The following is a 21,812-nucleotide window of genomic DNA, read 5'->3' on the forward strand; positions in this document are numbered from 1 at the left end:
TAACTTCTTTATGAATGTAGTAAGGCCCAAATTCAATCCATAAATCCTGAAAGTTGCCTGGCAATATCAGGGTAAAGTATCAATTATCCTCTCTCTCATCATCACTCTCAAGATACCAACAAAGAACATAAATGTACTTCAGTACTTTTCTCCAGTAACTACTTTTTAAAGAAATATTGTGCCCAGATATGGGGATTTTAGTACTGACACTGCTCTCCACAAATGAATTCCAACCCTTTCAAAAGCACTCATATTTGTTGCCATTCATGGTGGAGTAAAATACCCTCTTAGGTATTAAAATAAAATGGACTGCCAGCGCATTACATTTAAGCAAGGCCAAGAAAAAAAATTAAGTACTTTTTTATTAATCAAGAGAAGTTGTAGAAACAACCTTAATATAAAGGCACAGGAAACAGTTTTGATAACCAAATTAAACAGTTACAGTACAAAAGACAATTTTTATGCACATACAAACCTCAAACATCTCATTCAAAAATATTTCACCATTTTTCATGGGCAATGATTAAAAATATAAATTGTCCTTGTACAATAAATACTTGATAGGTGCAAATTGAAAACTTATTGCTTTCCACATAGATGTTTTCCCTGTAGACTGAAAATTATGGACTCCCTTTATCATCAGAATCCTGCTTATCAGCACAGTATTTGAAGGATGAACCACGAATTCTAACCCTAACCTCCCAGGGAACATTGGCAGTTGAACTGCCTCAGTAGCTGGCAGTGTTGTTTCAAGCCTACAGCAGTCATTAGAAAATGTGGATATTAAATTAATAGTGTGATAAAACAAGGCCTTTTGTGGCAGGCTAGTGTTTAATCTCACATTTTAGTTTTACTCAAGTCTGAACTATAGCAAAGTCAACATAAATACTATGAGAATACATTGTAACAGAATCCAGAGAAAATTAGGCAAGACTATAGTTTTTGAAATAACCACAGTATTACCCACTTAAAGTCTATAGATTATGTCAGTAGGATGCAAACATACCTAATGTGCTCTGATTCAGCCATGTTAGAGATAAAAGAAATTGCCACAGCAAGTTTTTTTTCCAGGAGACAGCTCAACAACTCTATGAAAGTAACACTGTATAGACACAATTTGCAAAGAAGCAAATGTATATGACCTAAGCAAGCCAAAGAGAAGAATAATGGACCTTGCCATTTATTTTATATATCTTTGACATATTCTGCATGTTTTCACAGTTTGGAAATGGAGTGGGTAGTTTTCATCTCTTTCCTACTGCTATATCCCACTCGTCCAGATGCATTTTTCAGTAACATACTTATCATCCTTAGTGTACGATTCATCCTTACTCCATCTTAAAATAATTGTAGTCAATTAATTGTTGCTGTAATTAGGAGTCTTTGTCAGGATCAGAACTTCATCACTCCATTGAAGAGAACCTCTATAATTGTTACTGTGAATAAAAGAAGTAAACCACACCTTTTAAAACTTATTTAGCAATGATCAAATATCTCCTTCAACTCCTGATTTGTGGGAACAATTTCAGGCATATAGTAACCATCATAGAAAAAAACAACAAATGCAACTGAAAGACTTTATGTAAAAAAAGCCCTCTACCATATACATGAAGGGTGCTATTATATATAGTGACCCTCAAAAAAAAAATCCTGTAAACATTAGTTCCCCTAATCAGCAGAGTTGTGAATAATACAGAACAAATGCTAGCCTGCTAGGCATTTTCTCATTTGCATGTTGTTCCTAAGTTTTTAACTAGTAGTAGAATGATAATAACTGACTAAAAAGTTGTCAGTAGGCTAGTGCCACTACAGTACATTATTTTAAGCAATTAGAGACTTACACATAACCATTTTCTTTGGCTTATGATTACTATAGTAGCAAAACATTTTTGTTTTCATTTATCTAGTACTGCTTGTCTCCAACACAAGAGTTGGTTTTAGTCTTAGTCCTGTTTAAAGCTGATCCATGGAAATCAATGAGCCTGTAGAGTGCCTTAAATCACACTGTTTCTGTTGGATCAACGTAAACATGACTGGTTCCAACTGTTTGTCTTCATTGAAATAGTTTTGTATACTTAAATTCCCTGATGAACATATACTTTAACACACTGAAAGGATGGAGTTTTCTATTTAACCAGGATGTGAAGTATTACCTGCAGTAGAAATATAAACAATTCCAACATAACTAGGTTAGGTTCACACAACATTTAAGACAGCTTTTACAAGCATATCTTTAATAAGGCATACAAACATGTGAAACAAAAGGAATTCAACAACAGAATAAGAAGAGGAATCCTGTACTCAAAAAGCACACAGCATTAAATGAAAATCTAGTAGATTCAAAAACAATCAAGGACACCTTGGGTTATCAGCATGTATGCAAATGTCACTTTTGTAAGTTGTGTAAGCAGGATAATGATATCAGAAATAAAAGCCTTTAAAACAGGCCCATATAACTTGACTTTCCAAGTAAGGGTAACAGTCTCACAAAACAGTGAAATATTATTGAGAAAATCAATTCAATTAAATTGTCAGTCTTCCTATTTGAGTCAAACGTAACTCAAGTTGTAGTAGGATAAGTATTTTTGTCAACCTTCATGTAGCAATAGTGTTATGCAATTTATTCTCTCATTCTGGTTGCTTGTTTCAAGTTCAGAACTCACTTATCCATCTGTCCTTGCCCCAGCACAATACGGTTTCTGACTGTCTATCCACTTTGAATTAACTCACATTGTTACTTAATCGTCCAAGATATTCACGTAATTCTTTTGCAGCCTGGAATCTACCATATCGCTTCTTTGGATTGGCACACTCATCCAGCAAGGCCTCAAGTCGGCCATCTTTGGCAATATAAGCTGGAGGATCATGAAGAAGTCCTCCAGAAGTTCCATGCCATGTGGCATGTCTTGATAAAAGGTTCTGACAAATAGCATAATAGTTATGATCCACAGTGACCCGAGTGCACAAAATCTCCTTTGAGAAAGAAAGACAAGCTTCCTTATCACAGTCATCAAATTTGCTTTCATACCATACATCCCAGTTTTCGGGTTTATCTGTGAAATGCATAGAAAACACAATAGTAAGTAACAGTAAAAGAACAGTCAGAAGAAAAAAAGCACTTTGGATGCATCTTATCATGGGACTTATTTAAAGCACATAATTTCAGATGACATTTAAAGCTGCTTTAGCATGTTTACCATCAGTTTGATTTTAAGGATGTTGGGGACATTCATATCAGTTTGGAGAAAAGGAAGGTAAACATATTGTATTTTGAAACTGAACAAAATACTACAAGGAGTCAAAATACTACAAGGAGTCTACAAGGAGAACAATTGTAAGAAATAACTTTCCTAAACTGAGTACTACAATTTCTATGAAGTCTAGGGAAAGGGAGAACCCATGGCAGTGTAATCATCACAACCTAATCATCATTTCCTAGGCCATTCTGTCACACAAGCAGGACAGAACATAAAGGCTTGTTCCACACAGAATATAATGGTTTGGGATTTGCCAATCTAAAATTTGCCCCAATTTGTGACATCTCACTCCCTAGGCATTTCTTTGCTGTCTTACTGCCAGAGAAGCGACACCTAAGACGCAATAGTAGAAGAGCTATGCACGTTGGTTAAGACATCCACAATACATCTTCACAAAATCATTTACTCTACAATAGCTCTTGGATATCCTCCAAGGATTTAACCATTTTATCACATACTTCATAACAGCAAAAATCTCTAGTTTAGGTTTGTTCAATAAGCCTGTATAATCATGAAAAATTCAACTTGTTCAAAAATAAATGCTTATAATGGTGATTTAAAAATCTATTGCTGTATTAATTAAGACCCATCATTTTTTAGCCAAGGGAAGAAAAATCAAACCATAGCTTAAATTGTTAAAAAGCCACTGGATAAAAAAGAAGCCAACTTACTTTGTTTGATTAACTTTTTATCTGCCACCAAAACATTTTCAGCATCCACAATTATGACTTTTCCATCTTTAGGACCTACTGCAAAGTTATCAAAGCTGACATCAAGGAGGTAGAGTGCAAATTCAAAGCCATTATTTGTCAGCTGTTCTGCTATTTCCATTAGCTGCCATGCCAGGTCCACTCGTTTTTCCCAAGGGGCACTGTAGTAACTCCATAGTTCTTCTCCCACATAGTTTACAGCCACCATTCTTCCACACGCTCCCAGGTATTTTGCAAATGGCCAGCCTTCGTCAGAGGGAAAACTCTGTAATGGGAAAAACCAATTATTAAGGCTGAATACCAAAAGCACCCTGCAATATTGACAAAAGTAATGTTAAAAAATATATGAAATGTAAGAACATTGCATTATGAATTTTAATTATGGCAACCCTTAGTTCCATATTGGCTCTTTGGTCTGTTTATTGCTGGGATTTGCTACATTGAATGCAAAGTGCCAGGGGTATTCAGCACCTGCTGGTGCTTGCATTTATCTGATATGGTCTAATTTACAAGTAATTGTACATAATACTCTTTCACAGTTAACCCTAAAGCAGTTGCAGCTATTCATTAATGGTAGCCTTGGACCTCCTGTCACCTATGAAACACCTTATCTGTGAGGGTATTTCAGGGTATTTCAAGAAAGTTCTGAATATTTGTTTTCCGTGTGCTTTTATAAATTAGCTTTATTGGGCTGTGAAACCAAAAAGGATTCATTTGTATGGACTGGTTTTAGGTATAATTGGATTTTAGTATTTTGCTTGCCTTAACGTTTTTATTACTGGTTCTTAATGATTCATCCTGAAATTGTCTTCATTCTTAAAAGCAGCATATCAACACTTAAATTATATTGAATTATAGAGATATTAGATTAGTTATGCTCCTAAATTGACAGGTCCATCATTATCTAGTACTATATTATAATACTCATTCACATAAATTAAATCATCAGCCCAGGAATAAAGGAGTTAAAAAAGATTCATCTAGGTAACTATCATTTAAAAGTCACAGTAGTAATATCTGAAAAAGAAAGGCAGCGCCAATATCTGAAAAAGAAAGGCAGCGCCAATAATTTGGGGACTTCCTGCTTGCATGATAGAACCTACCTAGCTGATATAATGTAAAGGATATGATGTTATTATGGTAGAATTGGGGAGTTTAAATCAGGGCTAATATTGGATGGTTCCTCTAGGGGATTTTTGTTTTATTTCTGTATAAGCATTGGGAAAAAATGAAATACTGTATTTTCTGGCAGTTTCATTTTTCAAGGTATTTACTAAGATTGGATATGGTGAGTAAATGTAGCTATTTCCTATGCTCAGTTATTTTAGTAAACTGGTGTATTCATCCAGATTTTCTGGACAAGTCTGGGGCCAAATGAACATTCATTTCTCTATCAGGTTTTGTAAGAAAGCAACACCATGAATGTTGACTGGCAGCTTCATCAAAGCCCAACTTTCTCCTACTGGAAATAAGTAATTTATTTAGAACATTTATAGTGTGTCATGAAAACTGGTTTTTACTGAACAGGTATAAAACTAAAAAAACTCTGGTGTTGTGACCAAGACATAAAGTGTGCACTTCTGCAGTACAATATTGCTAGAACTGAAATTAGAGTAGTAAATTTTGAGTTGTTGAAGTACTAGATTAGGATGGGTACATTTTTAATTGAGATGACAAACATAAACAGATGAAGAAGTATAAGGTGGTAAGAATACATTTCATAATTCCTCCCATTCTGGAAGCTAATAAAATCTGGAACAATATAAGATCATACTTCAAGCTTAAATTACAAAATAAAATAAAATAAATTTTGATTTGACAGAAAATGCTGTGTATAATGTATGTTTCTGCCACCAGCTAAATTTTTTAATTGAATGTAAGAATAATTCTATACAGCAAAGCATTCTTACATCACAGACTTTTGTAATATAGCAACATGTACAATCATGCTGTGCATGACCACAGAGAGACATGGACATTCCTTCCTACTACTGAATATGACCAAGAAGCAAGATCAAAATAAGCAAACAAAACAACCGTAATTAACATATACTAATGAGTTGTTGCAGACAACTCAATCATAAAACTTGAGGCTGAAACAGGAAATGGATATTCTCTAACTGATAAACAGCCTGGCTAGTTGGCAACACTCAGCTGCCTTGGCTGATCTCAAAAAATAAAGCAGGGTCAGATCAGTTAATGCTTTTATGGGAGACCACCAGGAATACATGTATGCTACACCGGAAAGTAAAAAAACGCATTCCAGAATTATGCAATCTCAAACAGTTTTTATACTGGTTTAAGCAACTACACTGTTATGTCAAATAAATGCAAAACATATCATTTCCAAAGACTGGAACATTCCACGAAGCTCTGGAGGGCTAGTCTGTCTACCAGGCCATGATGATCTGGCTATTCCAAGAGTGGGCTGGCAGTCTTCCAGAAGTAAATCTTCCAAAAAGAACATGAAAGATTCTATTCCATTAAACAGGTCACACCTGGAATGGCATAGTCTACTGGAAAAACAGGACATTCCAGAATTCTCCAGCATGCTGTCTTTTGCACATCACTAACATGAAGTCACCAGTCATAATCATGCCAAGCTGTACTTGAAGGGGAATTATACTTTAATGGATAAATAGCCACGAGGAATAGAAATTTAAGTAGTTCAGTACTTATGCAAGAATTGCATATTTCACATTCTCATACCTATTTTAATTTAAATGTTCTATCTTGGCACAGGAAGGAGTGATAGAAATAAATATTGTTGAAATAGTTTCTACTGATGATAGGCTACTTCTATGGTCCTAATATACATAAAATAGTATCCTGTTCCACCAGAGTCACAACAGATATACATTTAAACTTTGAGAACCACAAAGTTTCCTTTTCACCAGTAAACTCTAATCCATTTGCCACCAACAGCAAATATAATGTGTGGCAAGCCATACACAGAGACTCAGCTCAACAAGGGCAACAGGAACTGCCAGGATTTCTGTTGCTAAGTGATGTGGTCACATGACATCGCGCTTTACAACCGCATTGCTTAGCAATGGAAATTCTGGTCCCACTTACCATTGTTAAGCAAGGAATACCTGTAAATGCTCTTCAGTTTAAGATAAGAAAATTATTCTTCCCTGCAGTTCAAATTTTCTACTTGCAGTTCAAAATCCCAGCAAAATAAGGTAATGAAAGTTGTAAAGATTTTTGTTCTTATACATTACAATGGTTTTACAACTCATCGTGCACACCCTCACAGTTCACATCTTCCAGGTCATCTCTGTGGAGAGATGCATCTGCAGAGACATTTAACAAGTGGAACACTCATAAAAATTATATAAGTGTCCCTAAAATACTACCTGAGCCAGTTTTGTGAAGTGATTAAGGCACTAGTCCTTGACTTACGACCATTCGTTTAGTGACCATTCAAAGTTACAACAGTGCTGGAAAGAGTGACCTGCAGTCAGACCTCACACATATGAGCGTCACAGTGTCCCTGAGGCCACATGATCAAAATTCAGGTGCTTGGTAACCAGCATGTATTTACGACAATTGCAGTGTCCTGGAGTCATGTGATCGCCAGTTGCAACCTTCCCAGCCAGCTTCCAACAAGAAAAGTCAATGGGGGAAGCTGGATTTGCTTAATCACCACGTGATTTGCTTAACTGTGGTAAAAAAGGTCATAAAATCTGGCATGACTCACTTAGTAACTGCCTTGCTTAGTGATGGAAGTTCCAGTCCCAAATGTGGTTGTAAGTCAAGGACTACCTGTATTACAAAAACAAGGCAGAATACTCAAGAGACTTGGCCAAATTTGAAAAACCTGTAACACAAAATCCAGAACTGCTGGGCCTTATTTATAAGTTATGAAACTAACAAGTCACGTATGATTAAATTAATGCAGAATTTAAACAGGACTGATATGCAGCAATGGGAATACTGGTAGAAAACAAATACCACATTTACTGTAAATAGTACACTTAGAGAAAACTGGTACATGTTTTTTCGTTGGTGTATCACTCCAATGCTGATTTCCAAAATAGGTAATTCATATTCAAATATTGCTGGACATGCAATAATCAGGCTGAATTGTTTTTTTTTCCCCCTCATAATTGGCAACAATTTTACAAAGGTCAACAATTCTGGAAGATGATTCACTATAGAATAAAACAATCTTACTGAATTTTCTTCCCTGCCAGCTGTCTTTCAGCTAAATATTAGTAAACCTTATATTCCTATCAAGTCTACAGAGTTGGCTTTGCACTTGATAAAAGCTGCCAGGATACTTTCTTACTGGAAACTACACATAATTTCATCTTCAGAAGAAAGACTAACCTGTGAAATATGCATCAATGTCAAAAATAACGTTGCATTTAGCTGTAAAAAAAGATTAAACCAGGAAAGGTGCCTGGACCAGACGAATTATCAGGTGTTTATTATAAACGCTTTGAGGATGAACTTTTACAACCTCTGCAAAACACAATGAATTCTATCTTACAAGGAGGAAAGATGCCAGAGAGTTGGAAAGAGGCTAATATAGCACTAATACCTAAAGACGGATAAATTTTGACTTTTAACAAGAAACTATAGACTGATATCACTATTGAATACAAGTTGTTCACAACAATTCTAGCTGATAGATTGAAAATAATTTTGCAAGAATTTACTCATGAGGATCAATGTGGGTTTTTACCTATATGATAGTTAAAGGACAATGTTAGAAATATGTTGGACATTTTGGAATATTTGGAACAACATAATGAAAAATAAGCTGCACTGATCTTATGTGCAGGGAAGACCTTTAACAATTTGAACTGGGCTTTCGTGTTCAAGGTATTTGAAGATATGAATTTTGGAGAGAGTTTTATAAAATGGGTAAGACTGATTTAGCAGAAATAATTCTTAATGGAGATCTAACAAAACCATGAGATACAAAAAGGAACAAGACAAGGCTGCCCATTGTTCCCTCTCTTTTTTATTTTGGTTCTTGAAATATTGAATAGAGACATAAGACAAGCTGAGAAGATTATGGGAGTAAAGATTTAAAAAGAGACTGATAAACTAAGATCTCTTGAAGAGGACTTGGTGTTGGTTTTTGAATATCCTTTAAATGGACTTGAAACATTAATGGGTAAATTAAAAGAATTTGATGCATTAGGGGGGCTCAAGATTAATAAACAGAAGACGAAGATATCAACAAAAAATATGAAAATACAAGATCAAACAGAATTGATGAATAAAATGGGTTTTAAGATCAAGAAAAAGGTAAAATATTTGGGTATCACTATGACAAATATGAGTTGCATGTTATTTCAAAATAATTATGTTAAGACAGGGAATGAAGTTAAAACAGTTACGTTAAGATGGGAGAAACTATACAGTTGTCTTTGGTGGGGAGAATTTCTGTGGTTAAGATGAATGTTTAGCCTAGAATGTTGTTTTAAGCAATGGCAGAAAGATGTATCTAGATTTGTGTGGCAGGGGAAAAAACCACAAGTTAATTATAAGGTGTTACAAGATGCAAAGGAAAGAGGAGTGGGTTTACCTGATTTGAAATTGTGTTTTGCAGCTTGTGGTTTGGTTTGGATGAAAGAGAGGGTGTTGCTGAGAAACAGAAGACTTTTGGAGTTAGAAGGACAAGACCTTAGATATGGGTGGGATGGATACTTGTGGTACAATAAAGGTTAATGTACATTTTAAATATCATTATGTTAGACATGCCATACTGAGAATATGGAATAGATACAAACCCAGGTTGTGCCCAAAAACACCTCTGTGGCTCTCAGCACAAGAAGCATTTTATAGACAAGAAATAAGAAGCAAATACAAATGGCTAACTTATCATGAGATACTAGAATTTTGTCAAGGGGAGTGTAAAATAAAAACAATAGAAGATCTGGTGGCAGAGGGATATGCTTGTCAATGGTTTCCTTACATATTATTATTAGAAAGATTTAAAACAGATAAAAAGAATTCATGGTTTTGAACATTGTAAGACTGAGTTTGAAATACAATTGTGTACAAATGATGAATATGTTATTGCTAAAATGTATAAACTTTTATTGAAATTTGAAACAGAAGAACACGTGAAAGAATGTACAGTCAGGACCAGAAATATTGGAAGAAGGATAACTGTTTTGGCATTTGGCCTCTGTACACCTCCACATTGATGTTGAAAGGAAACACACCCAGATGGGAGCAAAGTCAGGACTTTCAGCTGTGATTCAAGGGGTTTGACACTTGGGGCACTAACCATTCAGGAAGTACAGCCAGTGGCATACACACACACCCATCACTGGTGGCTCATAAGTAATGGAACCAATGGCTGACAAGCAGCTGCATGGCCAGGTGTGGCCTGTTTCCTGGGTACCCCATGACCAATCAAGCAGATATAAAGCCTGGAGGTGGTTCTGAGTGTTACATTTGCATCTGGTAGCTGCTCACTGGAACTCTCAACATGAGGTCCAAAAAGGTGTCCATGCGAATGAAGGAGGCTAACTTTAGGCTGAGGAAACAAAATAAACCCATCAAAGAAATAGCAAAAACACTGGGAGTGGCCAATACAACAGTTTGGAACATCCTGAAAAAGGAGGAATTAACTGGCAAGCTCAGCAGCAGCAAAAGGCCTGGAAGACCACGGACGACAACTAAAGTGGATGACTGCAGAATTCTGCTCATGGTGAAGAGGAACCCTTTCACAACATCTAGCAAGGTCAAGAACACTCTTTGAGGAGGTAGGCATGTCACTGTCAACATCTACAGTCAAGAGACGGCTTTATGAATGTAAATGCAGAGGCTTCACAACAAGGTGCAAACCACTGGTAATGCTCAAGAACAGAAAGTCAGATTAGACTTTGCCAGCAAACACCTAAAAAAGCCTGCCCAGTTCTGGAATAAGATTCTTTGGACTAATGAAACCAAGATTAACTTGCACCAGAATGATGGGAAGAGAAAAGTATGGAGAAGGAAAGGAACAGCTTGTGATCGAAAGCATGCCACATCATCTGTCAAACATGGTGGAAGCAGTGTTATGGCATGGGCATATATGGCTGCCAATGGAACCGGGTCACTGGTGTTTCTTGATGACCTGACTGCTGAGAAAAGCAGCAGGATGAATTCTGAAGCGTATAGGGCTATACTTTCTGTTCAGATTCAGCCAAATGCTGCCAAACGGATAGGACACCACTTCATATTGCAGATGGATAGTAACCCAAAATATATAGCAAAAGCTACCCAAGAGTTTCTCAAGGCAAAGAAGTGGGCTGTTCTTCAATGGCCAAGTCAGTTACCTGATCTCAACCCAAAAGAGCATGCTTTTCACTTACTGAAAACAAGACTGAAGGCAGAAAGACGCACAAGCAAGCAGCAGCTGAAGGCAGCTGCAGTAAAGGCCTGGCAAAGCATCTTGAGGGAGGAAACTCAGCATTTGGTCATGTCCATGGGTTCCAGGCTTCAGGCAGTCATTGACTGCAAAGGATTTTCATCCAGGTATTAAAGGTGATCCTTATGTTTGTAATGGTGTTGGTTTGTTCCATTACTTATGAGCCACCAACGATGGGGGCGGGGGGTGCGACTGGCTGTACTTCTTGAATGGTTAGTGCCCCACTTTTGTCAAACCCCTTGAATTACAGCTGAAAGTCCTGACTTTGCTTCCATCTGGGTGTGTTTCCTTTCAACTTCAATGTGGAGGTGTACAGAGGCCAAATGCCAAAACAGTTATCCTTCTTCCAATATTTCTGGTCCTGACTGTATGATAACATGGGCTAAAAATTTTGGTTATAGTATATAGATGGAACAATGGGAAAATACATGGTTGAAAGGACTGAAATTTACATTGTTAGAATTTTTATAAAATGATGCATTGTTGGTATATGTCACCAGAAAAATTGTCTAGAATGTACACAGAGACTTCAAATTTATGTTGGAAATGTGAGCAAGAAGAGACATTTTACCATGTTTGGTGAACTTGTAAAAAAGTCAGAAAGTTTTGGATTCAAAATATGAACATTAATTCAGAGAATTTTAAAGATAATACACAACTGAAACCACAGGCTTCTCTTTTGGGACTGATAGTTCAAAAAAAGTCATGGAACTTTGTTTTTATACACGACTACTGCAGTGAGATTATTCTATGTGCAAAGATGAAAAGATTTGGTAGTGCCGACAATGGAAGAATGGTTGTTGAAGATGATGGGACTTGCTTCATCATCAATGGCCAAACTGACTTCTTTGATTAGAGAAAAGACAGTATTTATGCTTATTGCTGACTGGAACCCCCTTATAAAGTTTTTGTGTGAAACAGAAAAAAAAATGAACTTATGATTTATGGATTTGATGATTAGACAGGATAGATTATAGAAAAGAATTGAGTTATGCAGCACCCATAGAGCAAGAGATAAATTTATAATTGTACTTATAACTGCTGTAAAGAAAATCAGAAGCTACTTCTTTGTATTTTGTTTCTTTGCTTTTGCACTTTTAGCTTTCTTTAACTTTATTAAGTTTTAATAAAATTGTATTAAAAAATAACATTGCATTTAAAAAAACAAGTCTGATAATACAGATATTAGATTGTTTGTATTTCATTATAAGGACTGACCTTAAATCTGACAGAAATTTCAGTTGTTTATTCTAATTGATGATTCCTGTCATACTGGTTACTTCTGCTTACAATATTATTGATTTCATGCAAATGAAAGTTACAATCATCCTATATGTATTAGTTTAATATTATTCTGAAAATTCTTGTTCAATTTTACACAGCTTGAAAATCGCTTTTTTTTGCTTTTTTGCTTTTTTCCTTAGTCGTACAGTTAAACAACTGTTAATTTTTATACTTTTTTAAAAAAGATTTTAATGTAATAACCTGAATGACATGTAATTTTTTTGCACAGTCCACTAGCATTTCAAACCAATGCTTTCAGCTTTAGATAACTGCACTGAGTGAATTTATTCCGTAAAATATATTATTTCATTTTTAGCTGTAATATATTCCAAAAATGTGATTTTAAAGTACTCATAATATGAGTACTTATAAATCGCAGATCACTTTCACAGAACTATCAGGCAATTTTTTTTCCATGAACTTCCAAAGGATGTTTCTAGCCCAATTAAAAGCTTTTAAAAACTTCGTTGATATCACTAAATATAAAGTAAGAATGCTGTTTTAAAAAAAAAACAAAAGCTAACTATGAATACCTAATTGGATTATTGAAACCTAAATATATAATGAAAGATCAGACCAAAGATCCACTGAGATTAGTACCCTATCCTACTTCCTATTATAGCCAACAAAATGTTTCATGGAAATTAACTTATGCTTTATCGAGTACCAAAATCACAAACTACTAGCCATATAAACAAGTTCTAAGTTATTGTTTAGCTTTGACCCTGGCAGCATATACACAGTCTACAAGCTATTAGTGCTAATGCACTGCTATTTCTTCTTAAGTACCAATCAACTATTACATCTTCATGTAACTGCATTATAGTATTTACTTTCTGAGTTTTTCTTAAGATGAATCTGGCTAAGAATGTCCAACTACTTGATTATAAGGTCTGTATTACCCTTTAGTAAATATTCACAGTGGTAGTGTATTACACATTACACCAGGCTAACTCTGCATGCAGATACAAAACTGTGCATGTTTGGATACATGGGATATTATCCATCACTGGCCAGGAATATTCTGATTAAGATACACTGATAACATGAAAATGCCACAGAAGTCTTGATAGCAGGATAATAAGCAACTGTAATACAATATAAGCACTTGTAAAACAAACATAACAAATGTAATTTATACTGAAAGTTACAAACTTACCTTTTCCTTTCAATTGTTTGTTAATGTGAAAGCTTTTAACTTTTTAAAAGAAACATACTTTAAATCAATTCCAATGGAGTTCTTAGGCAGCACAAAGGCTTAAACGGCATAGTTATGGATTTCTGGAGAGATAATGAATGCACCTATATTATAGATATCCTGGATGTATTTAAACCCCTTTATCAAATTGTTTCAGACTGGGAAATAAGAAAAATATTCTGTCTAACCAAGCATTATGTTCAATTTCCTCCAAATTAAATTCATCATGTACACTTTCTCTACCTTAATACCTCAGAAAGTTAATCCAAGCATAAACATATATTGTGAAATATAAGATACGTTAAATCTTTCAGCATATAATCAAAATCTACATTTGTTTTCATGCAAAACCAACATCTTTAATGATTTTTGCAAATTATTTCTGTTAATCTATTTATAACTATCATATATATTTTAAAGATTACTTCTTCATATTAACTGGAGAAAAAATATTTAGCAAGCTTATAATTAAAGAATATCAACCTATATAGAACTTTTACACATATGAAAAGCATGACAAAGTTAATTTGAAAGGGAATCTGCAAGAAACATCAAAACAAAAGTCCTCCCATCAGCTCTGTTTCAGAGGGAGGGTGGAGAGACTAAGTTAATGACATCCTTTAAAAATTGTTAGAAACATATACCAACTGGTACATATCAAGTCACTAAGAGCTCAGCAGAGCACCAGCTGTTTCAGCAGACCATTATGTTGTCAACTATCCCTTCTTTGTCAACCATCCCAGTTACTGAAAGTGACTTAACCATTTATTTCACAAATATACTGCCATTTATAAACTATTATACAAAAGTTCATAAAAGTGCACCATTAGAAAAACTTAATTGTTGTATTATACTTAAGTGCAGCTTATATATGCAAAATATATATTGTTCATTAATTATCTATGTAAATGCAATCTCAACTTCTGCCCTCCCCATTTAGTTACCTTTTTCTGATTGAACATATTTTCATAAAATTCATAACAAGTGAATACCTAAAATAAGGTTGGTATAAATACACTGTATCAAAAAAAGCCACCATTTCTTAACATAACATACTCAAAAATAAATTAGGTCTGTGCTGCCATAATTTTTACTATAGCATTGTTTTGAAATGTAACTGGAATAATCACTGAATTTGATGCCTGTCAAAAATATTGTACTTAATGTCTAACAATCATGATTAGTTGAATGAATGCCAGGTTAACATTACTGAAAGCCTCAAATAGCAGGACACTTCTAATTTTTTGGCTGTTCCCTGAGAAACAAGTTTCAAGCAATAATAATCACTAGAAAGAAATGGACATCTACCAAAAAGAAAGTTGTTAACATAGAGACACACACAAGAAGATTAAAATCTATTTCAATACATGGTAAATAATGAAATTACAATTACATTCAGATTTCCTGTAATGGAATCTCAAGGAACAAATTATATTTTACCACTCTACAATGCATGTTTTCTTACTAAAATTAAAGTAATATTTGATTGAACTAAGTTTCAACTGATTTCATTAGCATTCAAATACACATATTTAGTACAAATTTGGACATGTACATACTTCAGCTGCATTTGTCTCAAAACAAGCTGCTTAGTACATTCACAATTTCCTGTTCTCTTTTCTATTTTATGATCTGGAAAAAAAAATTAAAAGCTGGACACTCAACATCTCAATCCACAACTAAATCTAATAAACGCAAAAAACAGTTTCAGCTGATTTAGTACAGAGAATTTTATGGTATATCTACATCCAAAAGAAATGCCATGAAATACCTGGATTCAGATGGCATTCAAAATATGTAAAACCGGCAAGTCAACATGAAAGAAAGAAAAAAAGGATAAGTTCAATTTTGCTAGATGGAAAAGAGGTGGATATTACCACACACTTTCCATAAAATATCTGGCATTTGAGAAGCAATTAATTGTGGAAGAGTAAGATGTATGATTGTTCCAATTCAGAACATACACTTTTAAGAAAGCCTTAAAATCAGCTTCTGCACAGCTATGAAATTTGCTATACTATCCAAGAGGGGGGAGAGAAAACCCACTTTTAAAGCCAGAGCCCCGAGGCACCTTAAGGAATCCAAGAAACCTTATACTGTAATGAATGCGTAAGCCTTCAAGATATTAGAGAATATTCAAGATATACCGATACTGCTCCTATTACAGCTAAAAATGTTTCTAATCATTGAAATTATGAGGCAGAAAAGCTTAGCTCCGTCTTCACTTACAGATGGAGGGAAAATCCCTAGGAGACCGCATGTTGGTCTAACGCAATCATATTTGTGTTGACCCTTTTAATCACGCCTCAGACACCCGTTTGCGGTCGTTTTAACACAAGCCTTAGCTGACGTCCAATTCAGGGGGCTGGGAAGGCGCCGCGCGGGCAAACGAGGTGCCCGGCGGCGCCAAGGGGGAGGCGGGAGAGACCCGGCGGCAGCCCCTTACCTGAAGCACGAGAGGCTCCGGGTTGAAGGCGAGTGTAATGAGCAGCTGCATGCGCTCCGACTCCTTGAGGTTGCGGAGTAGGAAGCTGCCCGAATCCTTGGTCTCGGCGTAGCGGCGGACGAGGCGGTCAAGGAGGCGCTGAGAGGGGCAATGCACCAGGTCCGACCAACCCTCCACGACGTCGGGGGTTAGAAGCCGGACGTCGCCGTTGATGCTGGCGAACTCGGTGGCGTGCAGGGCCTGGAGCAAGTCGCAGCGTCCCCTGCCGGTGGCGCGCCGGCAGATCTTGGCGTCGATGTCGGCGAGCTCCCGTGCGGAGCCCAGGCGCTTGAGCACGACCCGGCGGCTGCCTTCGCGGGGCTCCCCATACCGCGCGAAGTACACGTTCTTGACGTTGAGGAAGTCGAGGAGGCGCAGGCGACCCCAGCTCTCCAGGCGCAGCTGCCCGTTCAGGAACTTGCGGCACCAGCTGGTACCCCAGCAGGCCGGGCACTTGTTCAGCTGCAAGAAGCGCCGCTCGGCCAGCTCGTTGCGTTGCAGAGAGGCCAGCAACGAAGGCGAGTTGAGGGCCAGCGCCGCCGCCAGGATACCCAGCACCGCCAGCTTCACGTAGCGGTACAGCCGCCCCAACTTCAGCGACACCAGCCGGAGCATCGTCCGCCACCACCGCCGCCACCGACCGACCAACTGGCCGGCCGGCCGGCGGGGGACGCCCCTCGCAGGCGCTTCCACCCCTCCTTTCGTGCCCCGCACTTCTCACGCTGCAGCGCCAGCGCCGATAAACTCTCCACCGCGAGGCTCGCCCGATAAAAAGCAGCCAAGTTACTGAGGGGATGGGGAGGGGAGGGGAAGGGGCGGTGCCGAGGCCGCCGCCGAGAGCCCGCCGGACAGGGCCGCCCCGCCCCCGTCTAGGGGAGGAGCTCCAGCAATCACAGCTGCCACACTGGCGCTGGGGCGCGCGCCTCCGACCCGAATGGAGGCGCGTGAAGGGTTGGGATCGCGCGAGGTTGCGAGGGGCGGTTCTTTCACGGGCACGCACCTTCTAAAACTCTGCACGGGTAGGGAAAGGAAGTAGCTCGGGTATTCCTCGCTGTATCGGGGTGAGAAAGGGGTGGATGGAAGAGAGGCGGAGCCGGAGTGGCTCTTAATAATGGGGGGGACGAAAGAGGGTGTGGCGTCGGGCGACCGCGCTCCAAACGGGACGGGGAGTGGATTAGGCCGCTCCTCGTCTCCCATCCCCAGCCCCGCTGGATGACAATGTGCTGCTTGCTGGGCACTTTTGTCTTTTTTATTCACGGTCTGTAAAGAAGAAGGGGGAATGAGCCGGAATGGGGGAATGAGCCGCGTCCGCCATGTTGCCTTTATTGCAATAGGAGCGGGTAAGGCACTGGGGCCGGTGCTTACCGCCGTCTTGAGCTAAGGTTAATCGGCCAGGGTCCCCTTCAGGATTTGAGCACCTACCCGATTAAAACCGTGCGCTTGAGGGAGTGGATCTCGTATGTTCCGGCTCACCTTCGCCCCTTAAAGCCTGCTGTTCCCTGCCCTCAGGGACTGCTAAAAGCTGACCAAAGCAGCTCTCACTTTCCGTAGTGATCTGCCACGCTGCACTGAAGCGGGAGTTCTTTTTTTACAAAGAGGAACAATAGATACCTTTGGGCTTGGGAATGTGTGTGACCGTATAAGGAGCGTATGGGAAACTTAATACGTGCCACATTTATACCGAGTTAGATGTATAGGCTGTCCAGGTGGAGGGGGAACCACTTCCTTTTAACTCCCAGTTGGAACAGAAAGAGAGAGAAAAAAAGGTACGTTTTAAAAGACTAATACATTTGTGTGGTGGTGGGATTAAATCAGGATATTTTATTTATATGTCTATGTGTATTGATTTTATCTCACCACCACACGAATTATTTAAATAAGAGTGCCTTGTGTTTACACAGCATAGTAGTCTAAAATAGTATTAGCTATTCTGCAGTGTGAACTTAGTAAATGTGGTTGGTCTACTATTCATTAGATTTATATCCCACCATGTACCAGGTTTTCAAGATAACAATAACAATCTTAATTTTATTTGCACAACAACCCTATGAGGTAGGTTGTGTTGAAAGAGTGAGTGCTCTGAAGTCATCTAGTGAGTTTCCATGGCTGAGGCTTAGCAAGTCAGCACCTTAACCATCTCTCCACACAGGTTTAGTGTGGTATGAGAACCTGGGTTGTTTGGAATCATTTTCACATGCGATGCTTAGTTAGCAATTTGTATCTTCCAAAAATGTAAACACTGTCTTAAGTGACACCTGTAATGATAGCCATAGTAATTTTGGAAAGTGTTTACCTTTTTATTGTATATGAAAATTTGACTGTTAGTTTGTCATTCACATTCTACTAAATAAGAGTGTTACAGACAACCTGTCTTCCATTAAAATACATTCCCCCCACCCCCAAGATTTCAAAATGCATGCTTTTAAGGTTTATGTACCCATAGCTTCTCCTGGGACAAACTATAGTTGCACAATAACATTGAGGCAAGAACATTGCTATTCCAGCTATGCAGTCCCCTGATTCCCCATGGGATGCTTCAGAATAAAGAAAGCTGACACTATCCTGCATGTGACTTTTTAAAATCTTAGGTATATGATTCAAGATTAGTGATCAAGATTAAGAAGCAGCCTTGCCTGATGTAATAAAGATGTCATATTTTCATTGCTGCAACTAAAAAAAAAGACATGGAGCTCTGTGTGGGTTAATTTCTCATATTTTGGATTTCAATATTGAAATGTTCAAAGCAACAATATTGAGGACGTCGGGTTTTCAATAGGCATGAAATAATTGACTATATGCAGAATGTGAAGGTATATAAATAAATAACAGAACAGTATTAGCTCAGTGTAAGAAATACTGATACCACATAAAAAGATATATGCCAAATTCCTGTTTTTCCATCTTTTCTGATTATTTGTTTTCCCTTGTGGGGGTGCTGATTGTGACTAAACTAAGGAAATACAACCCACATATTAAGTTCTAGGAATTATCAACTGACTAGTAATGCTTTTCTTTTTTTAGAAAAATGATCTTGTTTTATAGGTGCCTAAAGTAAAGATATTTCCACTTTGCACAGTCACAAAGCATGGCCATTGCTCCCTCTGTAATTACTAGATATAGCAATGAATATGCTTACTTAACCCTTAAATTTGTGTGAATTCCTTGAGAATAGCTTTATCTAATAGAATGTGGCACTTTAAAATGGAAAACAATAGTTTTGATTATTCTGATAACAATTGTATTAGTTCACAAATATTTTACAGACTTAAAAATGTTTTAACTTATTCTTGACAAACTGCTTGGAATCATGTGTCTTGGCACAAATTTTTAGAATCAAAATTTTATATCTGATAAGGAAACCTAATATGAAACTCTTCCTGTGAATCCCAAGTCTTGCTTGAAATTGAAGTCATTAAAATTTTAAATAATATTCTTCAACACCAAATATGTGAAATGTTTTTCCAGTGCTAATTTAAATCCAAAGTGCATATTTGCAGCATGTTAAACAAGTTGAAATAATGCCATATGTTCTACTCTAAGAATTAAAATTGAAGATGAAATACACATACAGTGCCTCTATGAACTTAGGTTGGGAATTTAACTAGTAGTCATGCTACCCTTCTGTAGTAATAGGTACAACCAAAGTAATTGCTTACCTATATTGCCTTTTTTCCTAGTACCTTCTGTTTGAGTTTTAACTATTAAGTATCTCTGTATTTTTTATCATTTGTTTCTATGTATGAGAAAATCATCTTGTGAACATTAGTCTTTAAAAATACTTTTATTTTACATGGTGTCTGACTTTTAATTTAAGAACAATCATGATCAACTAGGCCTTCATAATTACATTTTTCTCCTCATTTCTCATATCCCAAGAATAAAACTCATAAATGTCTAATATCCTATCCTGGATTATAGAATAAACATTTACAGGTAGGCAACCATATTTCTTATAAATTTGCAAAAAATTGACACACAGAAATTAGATATATTTTTTAAAGAATGCATGTAGACATTTCAATAGTTTTAAAAGAATGGGCATGGGGCTGGGAGAATATGTTTATGTTTTATTTTTTGAAGTATATTTCTGTGCTGTTCTCTACTGATTAAAGAGAGATATCTGTGGTACACTAGAACCATCTACTGGATATTGGAGGAAGTAACAAGGTAAGTGTAAAAGTCTGTTTGACATGACTAAAAGCCAGTGAGAATTGGAAAGTAACTGCTCTGGATACCATCTTACAATTACAAACAGATCAAAATTAAGGTTTTAAGATTTAGTTGACACTTTATACTATAACAGAAGAATCTGATGTCCCATGTTGTCACCCCAGTATGGCTGGCACTGACTAATAAGTGATGTCATCAGGAAGCACTGGGTGTCTAGGATGGCAGATGGGATAGTGGGGGATATAGTTAATGTTAACAGCTGTATCAGCCCTACTTAGAGTTGAATGGCTTTTTATATCTTTTCAGTATTCACTAGTCAGGTGACATTGACAAATCTAGGTGGCTGGATAAATGTCGGCCCTAGTGAACTACCTTACAACTTTTCTAAGGATATTCATGTAATCTATCCAATCCCATCTATCTACTTTATTTGATGTTTAAACTCTTCATATTCTCAAAGTGCATGAATGTTTTACACTGTACCAAAAAATAGTTGGCCTATTTTTTAGTTTAGGACTGATATATTGGTGATTCTTACAGTCTGCAATAATCTTAGTCATTTCCAAATACATAATTCAAAGGCTTTATTTCTCTTGTTTTTTTCTCAATATATGGCATTCAGAGACAGCTATAATTATTCTGATCTTTATCATCACTGAAATATTCTTCATGTTCTAAGTTTGTCATCGCCTTCCTCTCCAAGAGAGATCTTCCCTTTGCTTTTCCAGCACACTGTTTCTCTATTCTTAAACTATGGAGATGGTATTTGCTTCCAGATACCTTACACTTAGCTCATTAGTTCACTTTTAGTTTCTAGTTCTAACTATATTGTAGTAGCATAGATTTTTTATTACAATATTTAACTCCCTAAAGCAGCTTGCCCAAGTCTTCAGATAGTATGGATTACAACGCCATCATCCATGGCTACTGGCCATGCTGGTAGGGCTGATGGAAGCAATAGAATTTGGAGAATATCTGATTGGGATGGCTTGTTGGGACAAATTCCAAATCTCATGTTCTACATGGCAGTACTCCTTTGCATATCTTAATAAATCCAGGTGACACAAGTCCTTTGAATAAACCTTGCACCAGCACCGATATCACACTGAATCCTGTGAAGGACAAGGTATATACAACTGAAAGAAAACTTTTTTTTTTCCCATTGGAATAGCATCAACTTGGTGAACATCCAGATTAGGTAAAGTATGAATGAGCTATTGCTGGCAGGAAAAAAACTGCCATGGGTATCCACCTTAGTTTATAAGTCAGATATGAACTACCCTAGAAAATACAGAGCTTGCTTCAGTTTTCTGTGTACAGGCAGTCC

General features: G+C 37.2%; 1 protein-coding gene across 2 annotated transcripts; it reads right to left on the reverse strand.

The window, feature by feature from the left end:
- Nucleotides 1-344: 344 nt before the first annotated feature.
- DIPK2A (divergent protein kinase domain 2A) lies at nt 345-17,175 on the reverse strand. 2 transcript variants are annotated; one of them, XR_010068179.1, is made up of 4 exons: nt 16,277-17,175; nt 3,929-4,232; nt 2,664-3,053; nt 345-1,436 (listed from the first exon to the last, which is right to left on the reverse strand). XR_010068179.1 is itself a non-coding variant. In XM_063306630.1 (3 exons), the coding sequence occupies exons 1-3, from the start codon at nt 16,928-16,930 to the stop codon at nt 2,722-2,724; spliced, it is 1,290 nt and encodes a 429-aa protein (XP_063162700.1). In that variant the 5' UTR covers nt 16,931-17,174; the 3' UTR covers nt 345-2,721. The 2 variants fall into 2 exon arrangements, 1 of the variants encoding a protein (XP_063162700.1); XM_063306630.1 differs by having other exon boundaries at nt 345-3,053; nt 16,277-17,174.
- Nucleotides 17,176-21,812: the final 4,637 nt, after the last annotated feature.

Source organism: Candoia aspera, chromosome 6 (assembly GCF_035149785.1).
Source record: "Candoia aspera isolate rCanAsp1 chromosome 6, rCanAsp1.hap2, whole genome shotgun sequence".
NCBI lineage: Eukaryota > Metazoa > Chordata > Lepidosauria > Squamata > Boidae > Candoia > Candoia aspera.